This window comes from Aspergillus japonicus (genome assembly GCF_003184785.1).
Source record: "Aspergillus japonicus CBS 114.51 unplaced genomic scaffold BO86scaffold_16, whole genome shotgun sequence".
Classification (NCBI taxonomy): domain Eukaryota; kingdom Fungi; phylum Ascomycota; class Eurotiomycetes; order Eurotiales; family Aspergillaceae; genus Aspergillus; species Aspergillus japonicus.
In genome coordinates, this window is record NW_020291653.1 from 393283 (window position 1) to 406354 (window position 13072).

Consider the following 13072-nt stretch of genomic DNA (forward strand, 5'->3'; position numbering starts at 1 on the left):
TATATGTGAGTACTGGGTAGTGAGTGACTAGTGCTGATGAGATGGGGTGTTGTTTCCTGGTGATGCTATGTTTCTTGCATGGGAAGGCTGCATTGTACTGTATAGTATTGGATATGATTGTGGGTCATGAATGAAGTTGCCGTTGTTGATTCCAAGGTAAGCTGAGTGGTGGTAATTCTGTGAAGGGATGGCTGGGTTTAGACTATTGCCAGCGATAGCGGAGGAAACCGAATAGGTGGTAAGTGGTACTGTGCTACCTGACTATTTTTTCCGACTTCGAGACAAGCCAAAATCATTGGACGTACATGACGGTTCTGATAGATAGAGGACGAACCCTTGGCCAGATATCAACCGAGCACGGTATAGAGTGAAGTTTGCAACATGCGTGAGTCATTAAGCCGGGAAATCAACCCGGAATCTACAAGAGCAGTTGGAAGGGGCCAGTCATGCGAGATGCAAAAATCGCTATCCGATCTCATCCCACACCATCGGCGCCAATGTATTGTCCGTCCATGACGTGTTATCACTAGTCCCGGTGTTTTCGTCCAAGGGGAAGGGGAATGCGGAGCCGGGGGCCGGTGCCGGGGCGGTTGCAGCTGCGGCTGCAGTGGATGAGCTTTCTAGTAGACCCTGGGGCGGAGCAGGCGGGGAGAGAGCAGGGTCGATGGGTGCTAGGGTGGACTGGCCTGGAAGATCGGATCGTGTTTCTGGGGGTTTGGAAGGTGGCGCTCCCTGCTTACTGCCCGAGCTCGTGCCGTCCTTGTCATCTCGCGCGTCGGAAGTCTCCTTGCCCTGGTCATGGAGGGTTCGACCGCTCACGGAGCCTCCGTCGCGGTACGCGTGCGGGAATTTGGTCCGGAACCGATCGCGCAGGTCCGTGGCCCTGCGATGGCCGAGGCCCAGCCGTGTGTCCTGCTGAATTAGTGTCCATTGGAACCCATGCACCGCATACCCTTTGAGCAGAGCTTCGTCCTCGGCCACGGTGAAGGGCCGTCGGGAACGACGCCGGGATTTCATGGCAAAGTGTGGTTCCGGGATCCCCAGGGACGCCAAGGTCGATTTGGATTTGCTGGTTAGCGTAGGAGTTGCCTTCACCGTGGAGTTCGGCTTGGAGCTGGTGGACTTCAGAGCGGGCTCCTTGGTGTTCGAAGAGCTGCTGCCGCTACTGCCGGAGGATGGCTCATTCAAGCCCACCGTCACGCTGTTCCCTACCGAGAGCGACTCCGCATTGGCTGGTCGGGGATGCGGCAAGTGAATCTTCCCGGCTGTGCCATCAGATCCTTCCGTCTCGGCCCGCGAGAGGGCATTGGCCAGAGTGTCGTGCAATTGCCGCGTGGCTTCGTTCGGGTCGGCAGCCCTTATAGACAATCAGCTTGGAGTCGGTGCTGATGTACTTCCCACAGAACCGAGGACTTACCGGTAGGCCCAGGGACAACACACGCGGAACCTAGATGTGTGTTTAGTCGACACCCTGAATCTCGCTTCCATAGTACATCCACCTCGAAGCTATTGCTGTTGACCATACCTATCTTTCAAGTTGGAAGCGCTGCGCTTGTTGAACTTCAGCTCCGGCTGAGCCAGGATCGCCGTCCAGTTCCCAATGCCGCACTTGACCACCCCACGTAGCAGAGCCGTGGTTTCCTCCTCTGTCCACTTGCGAAGGTTCTTACGAGAACGGCCCCGGGTCTTGGGGGATATGGGCTCCTCGTTCTCGTCAGCGGAGGATGACTTCTTGTCGCCCGACTCCCCGTCGTCGGTCTTGTCGCATGGCGGCCGGTTCGCGGCGACCGGGTCGTCTCGTAGTCCGACGGCCACAGCGCCACCGCGGTCGCTCGGGGCCGTCTTCGTGGCAATGGGGGAGGCCAGAATATCCTCGATCCTGCCCTCTCGTCTTTCGCCTGTCGGACCCTCCCCAAAGGAAGTGGTCAGCGACGCCGGCTCGACGACCGAGCTGTCCCGGGAGGGTTTAGTCAGCAGCTGCGCGATGCTCGAGCCAGCTTCGATGGGCGGCAGAAGAGCGGCATTGGGGGGAGGCTCGTTGAGCCCATTCAGGATCGCAAAGGGCCCGAACGGGGGCGGGCGCTGTTCCTTCTGAGCCTGCGGGATGGGCAGCTGCAGATGCTCGGCGAAGGTCTCGGCGTGCACGCCGACCCGGCGCCGCTTGCGGGAATGATGGGCATCATCGTCGAACGATGAATAAGGGAACCGTTCTAGAGAACGGGGATTCACAAAGGCGGGAAGAATGGGCTTGGGCGGCGGGGGCTCGAGGCTAAGGAGCGAGTCCACGGAGGGATCAGTCTTCTTCAGACGCTCGGCGGGAATGGCGGCCACGGAATCATTGTTCCGGGGGCCAGGCAGAATGCCCGCCGAGCTAGTGGGCGTGGGAGCAGCGGTGGCCTCGCGGACCCGGCTGGCATTCGGCTCCAGCGGCGCAGGCACACTCAGCAACCGCGAGACGGGCTGACGGAGAGGAGCTATGCGGAGACTCTGGAGCTGGGGTAATTCTCGAATCAACGAATCGTCGTACGGCCGGGTGAAGGTGGTGTTGGAATCCATGGTCGTTTCTTCACGGAATCCAGGAGGGCAGCATTCAAACGATGAAAGCAGGGATAAAGATCACCAGAGATGGAATGAGACTCCCCACGTAGCCATGAGCCATTTTGCAGGATCGGTGACTATGATCCAGCAAAAGTGGATCGAGGTAGGGAGAATTTCTTCTGTTGTTTTTGGAGGGGAGGTGGGGGAAGAGAGAATGGAAAGTCAAGTATGGAGTAGGTAGAGGTAGAAATGATCGCTAGTAAGTTACTCCGTAGTAGCTCTTGTAACTTGGAGTTACCTTGCTTGCTACCGCGGGCGCCGGGCGGAAAGAAGCTCGGGGCTATGCGTTGTAGGGGCGCGGAAAGCCACCAAGCGCGCAAAACCGGTTTGCTGAATCAGCACTTCCCAATCGGGCGAGATACGGAGCAGTTTACAGATACTCTGTACTCTGTACAGATACTCCGTACTCCGTACTTCTACACTCATTTGATTGATTATCGACCCAGATAAATTGAATCCAAACAGGTATTTATCTGGTAGACTCATCACAACACTGCAGTCACGATGCCCTCCATCCTCCCCCCATGGCCCAACCTAATCTTCGGCATCTTGGAGCCCATCTCACTGTACGTCCACCCAAACATATCTCCAATAGATCGAGAATATAGCCCATAAACATCCCCAAATAGCACCCCAGCACCAACAAAACAACAACCTAACCCATCACCAGCATCGCTGGGGCCCTAAGCCCCCTCATCAACCTCCCGGCCTTCATCACCGACCAAATCCCCCAAGCTCACGCCCATGCTCACCCCCCAGGCCAATCTAACCCCATCCCCACCCCCATCCAACCCCAGTCCATCTCCCTCGCCTACCAACTCGGCAACCTGTACGGCCTGCTGGCCCTCCTGGGCCTGGGCATCCTGCGCACCACGACCGAACCCGCGGTCATCCGGCGCTACCTGCTGGCCCTGCTGGTGGCGGACGTGGGCCACATCGCCGCCACGGGGTGGGGGATGGGGTGGGCGCGGTTCGGCGACGTGGGCGGGTGGAACGCCCTGACCTGGGGCAATGTGGCGGTCACGGCGTTTCTGGGCGTCCAGCGCGTGCTGTTTCTGGGGGGGTGGTTGGGGGAGTGCCAACCTGTCGACAGGACGGGGAAGACCGAAGCGAACCGTGGCAGGAAGGTTGCGTGAGCTTGGGCTTGGGAGGATGTGGGCTGTGTCGGTTGCCTTGCTCTTGATTTTGTGGCGGATGGGACGGGGTTGTTTGGGAGATGTATGTAGTAAATGTACGGAGGGAAGAACTGTTTAGCAGGAATGAAACTACGTCAAAAAGACTACCTAGTATCGTAGTAAATCAGAGCAGATGGCTCCCTCGGCTGGCTGAATCCTCGCTCCGGAAGTTTGACTGACTGCCGCGAAGGTTATCACTACAGAGTAACGTATGGAGTACGGTGGACGCCAGATCTGGGTCTTGAACCTTCGTGTTTGTTGTCGTCTGTCTCCACCTGTACTGTTGCTGTTGCTGTTGTTGTCGAACCTACGTTGTGCAATCTCAACTTGACTTCAACTAGTACCTAGTATGCACCACACCACAAAGACTCAGCAGACCTCACATGAGGTCAAAACCGGTACATACCTTGGACACTATTTATTTCTTCTCTGCAAGCACACCGAAAGGGAAAACACATGACATATGACAGAGGTAAGGCGAGGACTTGTCCCCCCGACGCAGGAATCGATCACTATCGCATGGACCACAGAAGAGCAATACGTAGCAGATGCCCAGGGCTAGGGATGATCGATGGACGGATGCATGGAGGCATGGAGGCATGGATGCATGAATGGAGCTGGCCCCGTACTTTCCCCTTCCCCGGCGGAGGCGAGTGATTATTAGAACTCCGTGATCCCCGGATACACAAGTTCAGCTGCATAGCAGGGCAGATTGCGGAGCAGCACTGCATACGCTGAGGTGATGTATCGACGCCCACGTAGTTCCACTACGAGTCTACGACTCCCTACCCATGTCCAGCAGCCACCCCCGACACCGAACAGGATACCGTACCGTACATCCGACTGAAGCCAGGATGATCATTTTCTTCATTGGGAGCTCACTACGGGTTCATAGATTCTGGGGGATCATGGATCTCCCTCTCATACGTAAACGACCTGTCTCGAAACATCGCCTTGACCACATATACGAACCCAATCTGCCGCTGGAGTTATGAACAGCTCAATATCTAGATGCATTAGAAATACAGTCCCTGGTAGTTGATAGAACCAAAAGCCCTCGCAAAGAACAATCTGCACTAACAAGCATATCCGAAAAAAAAAAGACTATTAGGAATGGGAGGAAACCAAAAGTAAGAACAGCCAAAGAGGGGGTAAGATCGCCCGCCTGCGTAGCCTGTGTCGCAAGATAGATCAAAGTAAGAAGAAGCAGGCCTCGTCAGGCATGGGGTTTCGGTGTAGGATTATTACGTGTCCTATGAGACGATCGGTCGTAAGACTCGGTTGGCCTGGCATAGCGAGAACGCCACCGTATTGCCGCTATGATTGTGCTCGTGTGGTCAGGGTATGGTTGCCCGACTGTTTTCGCTGTTGTTTCTGGAGCGTGCCTGCGCTCGGATTGGTCATTGGCGCAGAGGAGACGGCCGCATGTGCTGGAAGAGCTGCTGTAAGGCCGGTTGGCCATGTTGCTGGTATTCGCGGATATGAGGGACGAGGAAGGGCACGCCCGGGTTGGTGGTAAATGCTTGTCGGTAGGCGACGAAGTTTTCAGAAGGGTCCAACAGAATCTCGAAGTCGGGAGGGAGCATGAAAGGGGCCACATGGGAGGAAGAGACACTAGTGGATGTGCTGATGCTGTACTTTCGAAGGCCATCGATAATAGCTGTGAGGGAGTGGTAGTTCCGAACCATCAGTAGAGCCTGATCTCAAGATTAGCGCTCTCCCAGATCTTGCTTCTGATAGAGGATGCCCACCTGTACACATTCCTGGATGTAGCCCACCAATTCCGGAAGCGCTGTACAACACTCCCACACCGCTATGCTCAATAGCTCCCATTCTGTAAATACCCGCTTGACCACCGGCCCGGGCTCCACGAAGCTTTTCTGCGAGAGCCCCGTGAGATACCCTTCATCGATATGGGCCATCGTACGGGCAAAGTCCAGCGGCGAAGTCGACCCCGTCAGATCTTCCAAGAACGCCAAGTTGAGCTTGAAGGGTCGAATCCAGTTCATGTGCCGCGTATGCACGTAAGCCTGCTTGTAACGCACGGCGGAGACGCATAGCACTTTGAGAATGGACTTCAAGCTGGGCGAGATCTCCTTGAACAACTCCTGGATCGGACCGGCGATGAACTCGAAAGCTGGGGTCGTGGGACTCGCCACGATATGACCGCCTCGAAGAGCACGCAGACAAGCCGTCACAGCCCGAAAGGCAAAGGGGCTCCGGCTGCGAAGATGCTATCCGCTACTATCAGCATCTTTCTGAAGCACTTTCTGATAGGACTTGACGAACCTGTTCCACCTCGACATACAGTGATACTTCCTCCGGAAACGCCTGAAGATGGTGCAGCAAGTGAATATGCAACGCAGTATGCTGTTGCAGGAACCACTCCACCGAGGGAGCCGAGTAGCCCAGCGAGTAACGCACCAGCTCCTCGAAGGGGATCCGAGTGAAATGCAGATGGCTCTCCTGGTCGAGGTCCTCGGCGATCCCGATGGCAGTCATGTTCCGGTTCCCTTGCGCGGGAAACCAACTCCACGTCGCCAGCGCAGGGTCTACTTTCCGGCACCGTCGCAGGATCTCCTCCACCTTCTGGATGTGGGAGAGGTTGCCGATGAAGGCCCTCTCATGGGGCTCGACCAGCTCCGATAAGAAGGTGTCGATGGCACTGGCGTTGCGGTTCTGGAAGGCAGTTCGCGGGAGACTCTCGTCTCGGAAGAGGCCGAAGCGGATCGCCCGCTTGATCTCTTGGATGTCAAAGGCCCACAGCATGGTCATGGCCTCATCTTCCCACCAGCGGTATTTCAGGTAGAACGGAGGGATCTCCGCCCCGGCACGGAAGATAGACGGGTAGGCCGGTGGATCAAACATGACGGGCACGCCAGTGGAGGAAGGGGAGTATGTGGACATTGCCCACGGCTGCACCACGGGAAAGTCAGAAACAAGAGGACAAGAAAGCCAAATTGGTGTTCTTGGGAGTATGACGGCGAGGTGTTCAAAAAGTAAAAGTGTCTCCTTTTCACAGTGAGTGGGGGGGGGTTTGAGTGGGGAGAGGAAATGAGAGGGGGGATGGGAATGGGGGAGACAGACAGAGAGAGAGAGAGAAATAGAGAGAATAGAGTGGTAGTAGCAGTAGTAGTCGAGAGGCGGTGGTTGCAGTACTGTAAGAAGAAAGACCCCGATAGATAGTAACAACTAGTAGATGAGGAATCGTACACACCACACGCACTCCCTCAGTCAGTCAGTCAGTCTGATTTAACTCACATGTAAGTGACCTGCACACCACCTTGACTTCTTCTTCTTCTTTTTTTCTAAATTGACCCCAGGATTTTCTTTATTTTTTCTTTTTCCCTTCTTGTTTTTTTCTCTCTTCCCTTTCCCTGGTTTAGTCCCTTGTACCACTAACTACTACCCAGACGTATAGACGGAAGCAAGATCTCCGGCAGACGGTTGAACGGGCTGAATTCTAGAACGTCCCCCGGATCAGGCATATGTCCAAAGGACCATCGACGTCAGAGGAGACTTACAGATTGGGTTCAAACCCCACAGGGAGGTCAGTAATCGATGTGAACTGACACTAATAATAGTGGATGGTAGCGCACACCAAAAAAAGGCCAGAGCAGGGAGAGGCCAACAGCAGCACCGGTGGAGAAAATGATGGATACTATAACCAGGAACCGACTGGAATGGGGGATTGACTCCTGATAAGAGGGACAGAAAGAGAAAAAAAAGCTTTTATTACATTCACACCATCCATCCCTCCAGTGATACCAAGCTTAAGGTCAAAGTCATAGCAACCTCCACTTTTTTTTTTTTCGCCCCGAGGATTTACTGAAGAGGATGGGTCAATGTCCCAGCCGTGAACTGCTCATTCCTCACTTTGCCACGTTTGACAACTCACGAGGGTTCAGGACGGTATCTTGCTGCTTGACGCGGTCGAACGGCCAAAAGGGATGGCGGCGAAGTGGCGCATTCCATACAAGAGACAAGACATCAGGGATGATCAAATCAACTTGGAACCTGTAAGAATCCAAAATCCAAATCCCCGGGCAGAAGACGGTAAGTACTGCGTACTGCATTAAATTAGATCATAAATAAAGAGAGTACTCAGTGAAAAAGGGCTGGCGCTGATCCGAACCACTGGGACCCGAGAGCCAGGTTAGGCTGAAGCTACGGAGATTACCTCAACACCTTAACAACTAAGCTGAAGGCGTGAATTAGACCTCGTTTAGCTGACTTGCCCAGGCCAATCAGTCTAGGTCGCCGCCAGCGTCGTCGCCAACCACACTACTACCACCGGGCAGGTAGCGCGTGCAACCTAGGATAGGACCGTTAGGTCTAGGGGAGGGCGTCTATTCTATCTAGCTAGTAGTTAGTCTAGGGGCGGTTGCGACGACGCAACAACCCCCACATGGACTGAAGACAATCAGCAGGGCAGACGAGAATCGGAACGGCGGCCATTGAGCGAAAACCAGTCCGTTTGGCAATAGCACCACCGATAATACCAGCCATTAATGAATGGCTGTCAGCCAACGGCGGCGGTGGATCAATAGGTGGCATATGGGGTAAGAAGAAAACCAACCAGGATAAAGGAAAAGGGCAGGAGAAGCGGTCAGCAGCCGGGATGGAACATCTGGCCATGCAGTATTCGTTGGGTTCTGGAAGATTCACCCAAGACTCCAGTGATCAGGGTAAACGGGCGAAAGTGAAAGTGAGAGTGAAAGTGAAAGTCAGAATGAATGAATGAAAGGATCACCTTCATCATCACTGTAGCGGTGTATCGAGAAATTGAATAATGAGGTCAAATATACATCAGGCCGAGATCGTGAGGCGAAGTCCTTCAGCCGGCCCCGGGCGGTCTCCCCTCTGAGAGGTTGCTTCAGGCTTCAGCAGACGCCAGGAACGGGGCTGAACCCGTCGTCTTGTCCGTCATGCTGATGCCGGGGATAGTCGATGATCCTATAAGGCACCATCTCTCGGGAAGACCCAGATGGGAGCTGTACGAATCCACCTTTAGTTGCCACCATCTGGAGCGTCGGTAGCAAGGCAAATGCTGGATCGGGGAGGGGGACAGAAAAGTGGCTAGCAGTGGCTAGCGACTCTGCTACTGCGGGCCCTAATTTAGTCGGGCCTGTTCCTTGTTGCTTCTTCAACTCACCAGGCCGTTGGAACGAATGACGAGGACGCCCAGCAACGAAGGGTATAGCTGTATACTCATAACCAGCTGATGATGATCACGGAGAAGGCAAACCGAAATCATGGACTCCCAGGAGTGTCGAATGCCCTTTACCAGTCCAGCTGGCAGACTGGGGCAAAAGTTGAAACTACCGGTGGTCGATTGCATGATGAACGGCCCTAGGGATTTCCCACAGCTGAAGGTGACCCATCCATTCCATCTTCTTTTCCTTGTTCGACTTCGATGCTTCGATGTGGGTGTCTGGGTAAATCAGGGTACCTTCAATGTGTTGCATTCAGCAATCTAGGCGTCAAAAGGCGTAAGAGGAATTGGTGTGACCGCGACTTCTGACGACTTCCACGAATCGGGCAGAAGCAGCTCTGAGTACAAGTACTCCGCAGTACGGAGTACATATCTTGTATGTGAACAGTGGGAGAAACAGTAGGTTCACTCATGTACATCTCGTACAGAAAAAGTACAGTATGTACCTAGTGAACTAATGAATTGAGTGGGTGGAAAGAAAGGGCGAAGCATGGCGTGGACGGGACTAGGACGGTATCATCGACAAAGCCCAGGGAAAGAAAGTGAACATTGTATCAAGCCAATCACCCTAGGGATGGTGTACCGAAGGAGCTCGTGGCTGTTGGCGACCGTCGACGTAACGGCAAAGACATGCGGTGATCCACCCGAGCGTGAGTTGAGTACGAGTAAAAACTAGAAAGAGACCAATGCGCGACTAAGTTATGGTTGAGGAGTATGTTGATGAATCACCAAAAGAGATCAAAAACAATGATAACTAACGAATAGTGGTGCATCTCCACGGTGGGTGGGGTTGTCCGATGGTGTGGCGCAGGGGAAGAATTGAATACTTAGTAGGGAGTACAGAGTATGGCGAAGAAAGAAAGAGCATTGAGACTCTGAAAGTGACTACAGATTACAGATTACAGATTACAGGAAGATCAAAGTGCCGTGCCGCGGGCGGGAGGCCCGTCAACTCAGAAACCCTGGTCCCAATTGAATTGGAATGCATCGATGCGATGTATCCATTTGCAATTGTCGCTTGGACCCTCCACCTCAATCTTTTCTTTTCTCATGGGACTCCACCCCCTCACTCCTCCTCTCCTCTGCTCTCCTCTTTTTGTCCCTCCTTCTTATCCCGGGAAATCTCTACTATCAGCCTTCCGTATCCTTATGCTGCAACTGGGTGCAGCTTGCAGCCTGCAGAATACCTGCCTCCCTCTCTCTCCCTTGCCTAGGTCGTCATACCGTCCCGCTCTCTCTCAGTCCACGTCGCGCCATTGATAGATTTTGAGGAGCTCTCAGTGAACGGAGTTACTATCCGAGGTCGGACTGATATCAGAAGTCGGTCACTGTCCTCCCAATTGGTACAGTAAATTTGGTCGCCAAGTTGCCCAACCGATCGAAGGCGAGAGAGAAACGAGAGAGCGAGTAGAAATGAAATAGTTAATTGAGAAATAGGAAGATGAAAATGAAAATAAGGAAAATAAGGAAAATAAGGAAAGCGAGGGACCTCCGGGGGCGAGACAAGACCCTCTCTCTCTTCCTCTCTTTCTCATTCTGTATGTACTTAGTCTGGTCTAATTTCGTAGCGGGGACAGGCGTAAAGTGATGCTGTCCAGATTCCTGGCTGTGTGACCATTAACATGGTCGAATCCGACCACTAGCATTCGTAGTGACCTTGCCTGCAGCCAGACGGGCTGTGTCTCTTGAGCTGTTCACCCTGGAGAAGGTCTGATAGAGATCAAGAATGGTGACAAGCCGGCCGATAGTCTGTCTTGTCTGGGGTGTTTGTTGAGTCCAGACTCTGAAGAGCGGGAAGCCATGGTGGGTGAATGGGTGCATGGCTACAAGCATGAAAGCTACGGGAACAACGGCGGTTGGAAGAGCAATACTCTTGAACCTCATAGGACTCTTTGGGTGGAATGCGAGCCATCGTCAATTGCGGGAAGGAACAACGGTTGTCGAGAACCTCTCCCACGGATCTACTCCGTAGTTTACAATCAAAAACCGAAAAAGCGAAAAAAAGAAAAAAAAAAAAAAAAAAAAAAAAGAGATCGATCATGTTCATGATGCGCTTTTTTAGCCTCCCATGACTAAGCACGAGAATAGATAAGTTAGTCACTTAGTGAGACAGAGCGCGCGAGAGCAGACCACAGCTAGCGACTCTGCCGAAGTGATGACCTTTGTTCGGATCCTGGGCTTGCGCGGTCAATCCAGATTGGTCCATCGCTCGCAGCATGCATGACACCTGACTCGGAGTTAAAGTGTGGTGGTGGTGCGTGGGTATGTGCGTGTCGAAGCGTGGGAAGGGGGTCAAGATCAGTGACAGTCAGTGGCTTACGATTCAACAACCATCCCGTTACCTCTGAGTGGTTGATATAAATTCTTTGCGCTCATCTGCCAAACAAGCAGATGGATGCTGGGTAACTTCTCCGCAATCGGGGCCTCTCCGCAACGAGTTGGCAGGGCCTGCCAGCACCCTTTTTCAGCCAGCCAATGCAGTGGCACAAGCTGGGTGCACGCCGACCTAACGGCGGTGGTGAGTCGTCTTCGGTTCGCTCATTCGGACGACTCCTGTCGGTATCCTGCCAGGCCGGACAGGCTGGGCCAGTAGAGAGGCAACCTCGATGGCGCGCCCCAAGAAGAGGAATAGCATGCAAGAGGGGAAAGCAATAATGAAAAATTCTGGGTCAAAACATCCAGCCAAGCTGACAAGCCCTAGGAATCGATCTCACCAGGGAAAGGCAATAAGGTCTGAGCGAATGATCGTAATCATCATTTTCCCGATCGATTCCGAGCGCCAATGCTGACCTGATCGAAAATCCCACACAATCAATGTTGGGAAGACAATATTGAAACCTGGATAACTGACACGGCTGCGTCTGGTTAATATCAATCACAATTGGTGCCCCAAAACCGAGCGAAGATCAACCGACGAGAATGACTTGTCATTTGACCGAAAGACGTCTGAACCCATCAGGTGTTCGAGGCTGCGTGGTCGGTGCTCATCTCATGCTTCGTACGCCATCAGACCGAAAATCGGCCTAAACGGACGGAAGAAGGAGAACAGTAGGAAGCCTGAAAGAGAGAAAAAAAAAAGGATGGATCCCAAATATCTCTGGGCAAGAGACAAGGATTATTGGATGGTCTGGAAGCAAGTTACTACCTACTACCGTGGTAGTAGCTGTAGCCGCTGTAGCAGCTGTAACCGGAGTCTCTTAGGCTCGATCCTCTTGCAGTCCCCCCCCCCCTCCTGGGTGCAATAGAGAGCCAGAAGGGAATTGGAGGGAAGACGGAGGATCTATATTGCCATGCATATGGGGGAAGTAGACGTGTTATCTTGCACCTGTATGGTCTATGGGTGTGGGTGGAGCGGCTTACCTTTGGAGGAGAAGGGAGAGGGGAGAGGGTCTCAGATGGCAAAGGCTTACAACTTTGCAAGTCGGCGGAGGAATGTTCCTTGATGACAAGGCCGCTTCGTTGGTCCAGCAGATATAGCGACCTCTACAGGTCGAATGGGCGCATGTAAGATCGGAGTCAGTGAGTTAGTTGCCTGCTCTTTCATTGATTCCGAGGCCCCGCTCTTGGTAAAGCCTATGCGATGTTTAGTGTTTAGTGTTTAGTATTTAGATCTGAGCGGTAAACTGGACTTTCGACCTCACCCATCGTGCGCTCAGAGGAAGTAAGACGTGGTAGGATTTGTACGATAATCAACGCCTGTCCTGTCCGCCAGTCTGGGAAAGGCAGTCGACAGAAGGGCCCGGTCGCATCCAATCTCACTAGTCCAAGCCATGTATCCATCGGACTCGCTGAGAGGTGGGACTTCTCCATAGGACTCAGGACTCCATTCACTCCATGGAGTCCATGGAGTGAGTGGAAATGGATGTCTCAAAAGAGGAGACTATGACTGCCCACTCCCAGTGGTTGATTGCACTAGTCAGAAGGGGACGGCCCGGCGGACAAGTGGACTTTCTTGGGAATGGGGCCGCAATTCAAGGTTCCGACCAGCAAGGGACCGGTGATTAATCCATTATTATCCCGGCGAGTGAGTTGAGTCCATCGGTCGCCGGTGGGTGGGTTGGATTGCCAATCTGGACCAGGGAAG

The 13072-nt window shown here is 53.4% G+C and overlaps 5 protein-coding genes across 5 annotated transcripts; 1 reads left to right on the forward strand and 4 right to left on the reverse strand.

Moving 5' to 3' along the window:
- Window positions 1-465: 465 nt before the first annotated feature.
- On the reverse strand, window positions 466-2559 carry BO86DRAFT_427455 (telomere repeat binding factor family protein; the record flags this gene model as incomplete). The annotated part of the gene is made up of 3 exons (XM_025675552.1): window positions 466-1357; window positions 1418-1499; window positions 1521-2559. Coding segments are annotated over 3 exons (2013 nt in total), but the record flags the coding sequence as incomplete, so codon positions are not given.
- Window positions 2560-3102: 543 nt separating this feature from the next.
- BO86DRAFT_279988 (uncharacterized protein) lies at window positions 3103-3671 on the forward strand (the record flags this gene model as incomplete). The annotated part of the gene is made up of 2 exons (XM_025667323.1): window positions 3103-3164; window positions 3269-3671. Coding segments are annotated over 2 exons (465 nt in total), but the record flags the coding sequence as incomplete, so codon positions are not given.
- Window positions 3672-5173: 1502 nt separating this feature from the next.
- Window positions 5174-6641, reverse strand: BO86DRAFT_310139 (uncharacterized protein; the record flags this gene model as incomplete). The annotated part of the gene is made up of 3 exons (XM_025667844.1): window positions 5174-5470; window positions 5525-6007; window positions 6063-6641. 3 exons carry the CDS (start codon window positions 6639-6641, stop codon window positions 5174-5176), a joined length of 1359 nt encoding a protein of 452 aa, XP_025529000.1.
- Window positions 6642-7199: 558 nt separating this feature from the next.
- Window positions 7200-7998, reverse strand: BO86DRAFT_61300 (uncharacterized protein). Its single transcript, XM_025677506.1, has 3 exons — window positions 7672-7998; window positions 7298-7601; window positions 7200-7236 (listed from the first exon to the last, which is right to left on the reverse strand). Exons 1-2 carry the CDS (start codon window positions 7847-7849, stop codon window positions 7435-7437), a joined length of 345 nt encoding a protein of 114 aa, XP_025529001.1. The 5' UTR covers window positions 7850-7998; the 3' UTR covers window positions 7200-7236; window positions 7298-7434.
- A 2617-nt stretch (window positions 7999-10615) lies between these two features.
- Window positions 10616-11209, reverse strand: BO86DRAFT_61356 (uncharacterized protein). The gene has a single exon (XM_025677507.1). The coding sequence runs from the start codon at window positions 11033-11035 to the stop codon at window positions 10709-10711; it is 327 nt and encodes a 108-aa protein (XP_025529002.1). The 5' UTR covers window positions 11036-11209; the 3' UTR covers window positions 10616-10708.
- Window positions 11210-13072: the final 1863 nt, after the last annotated feature.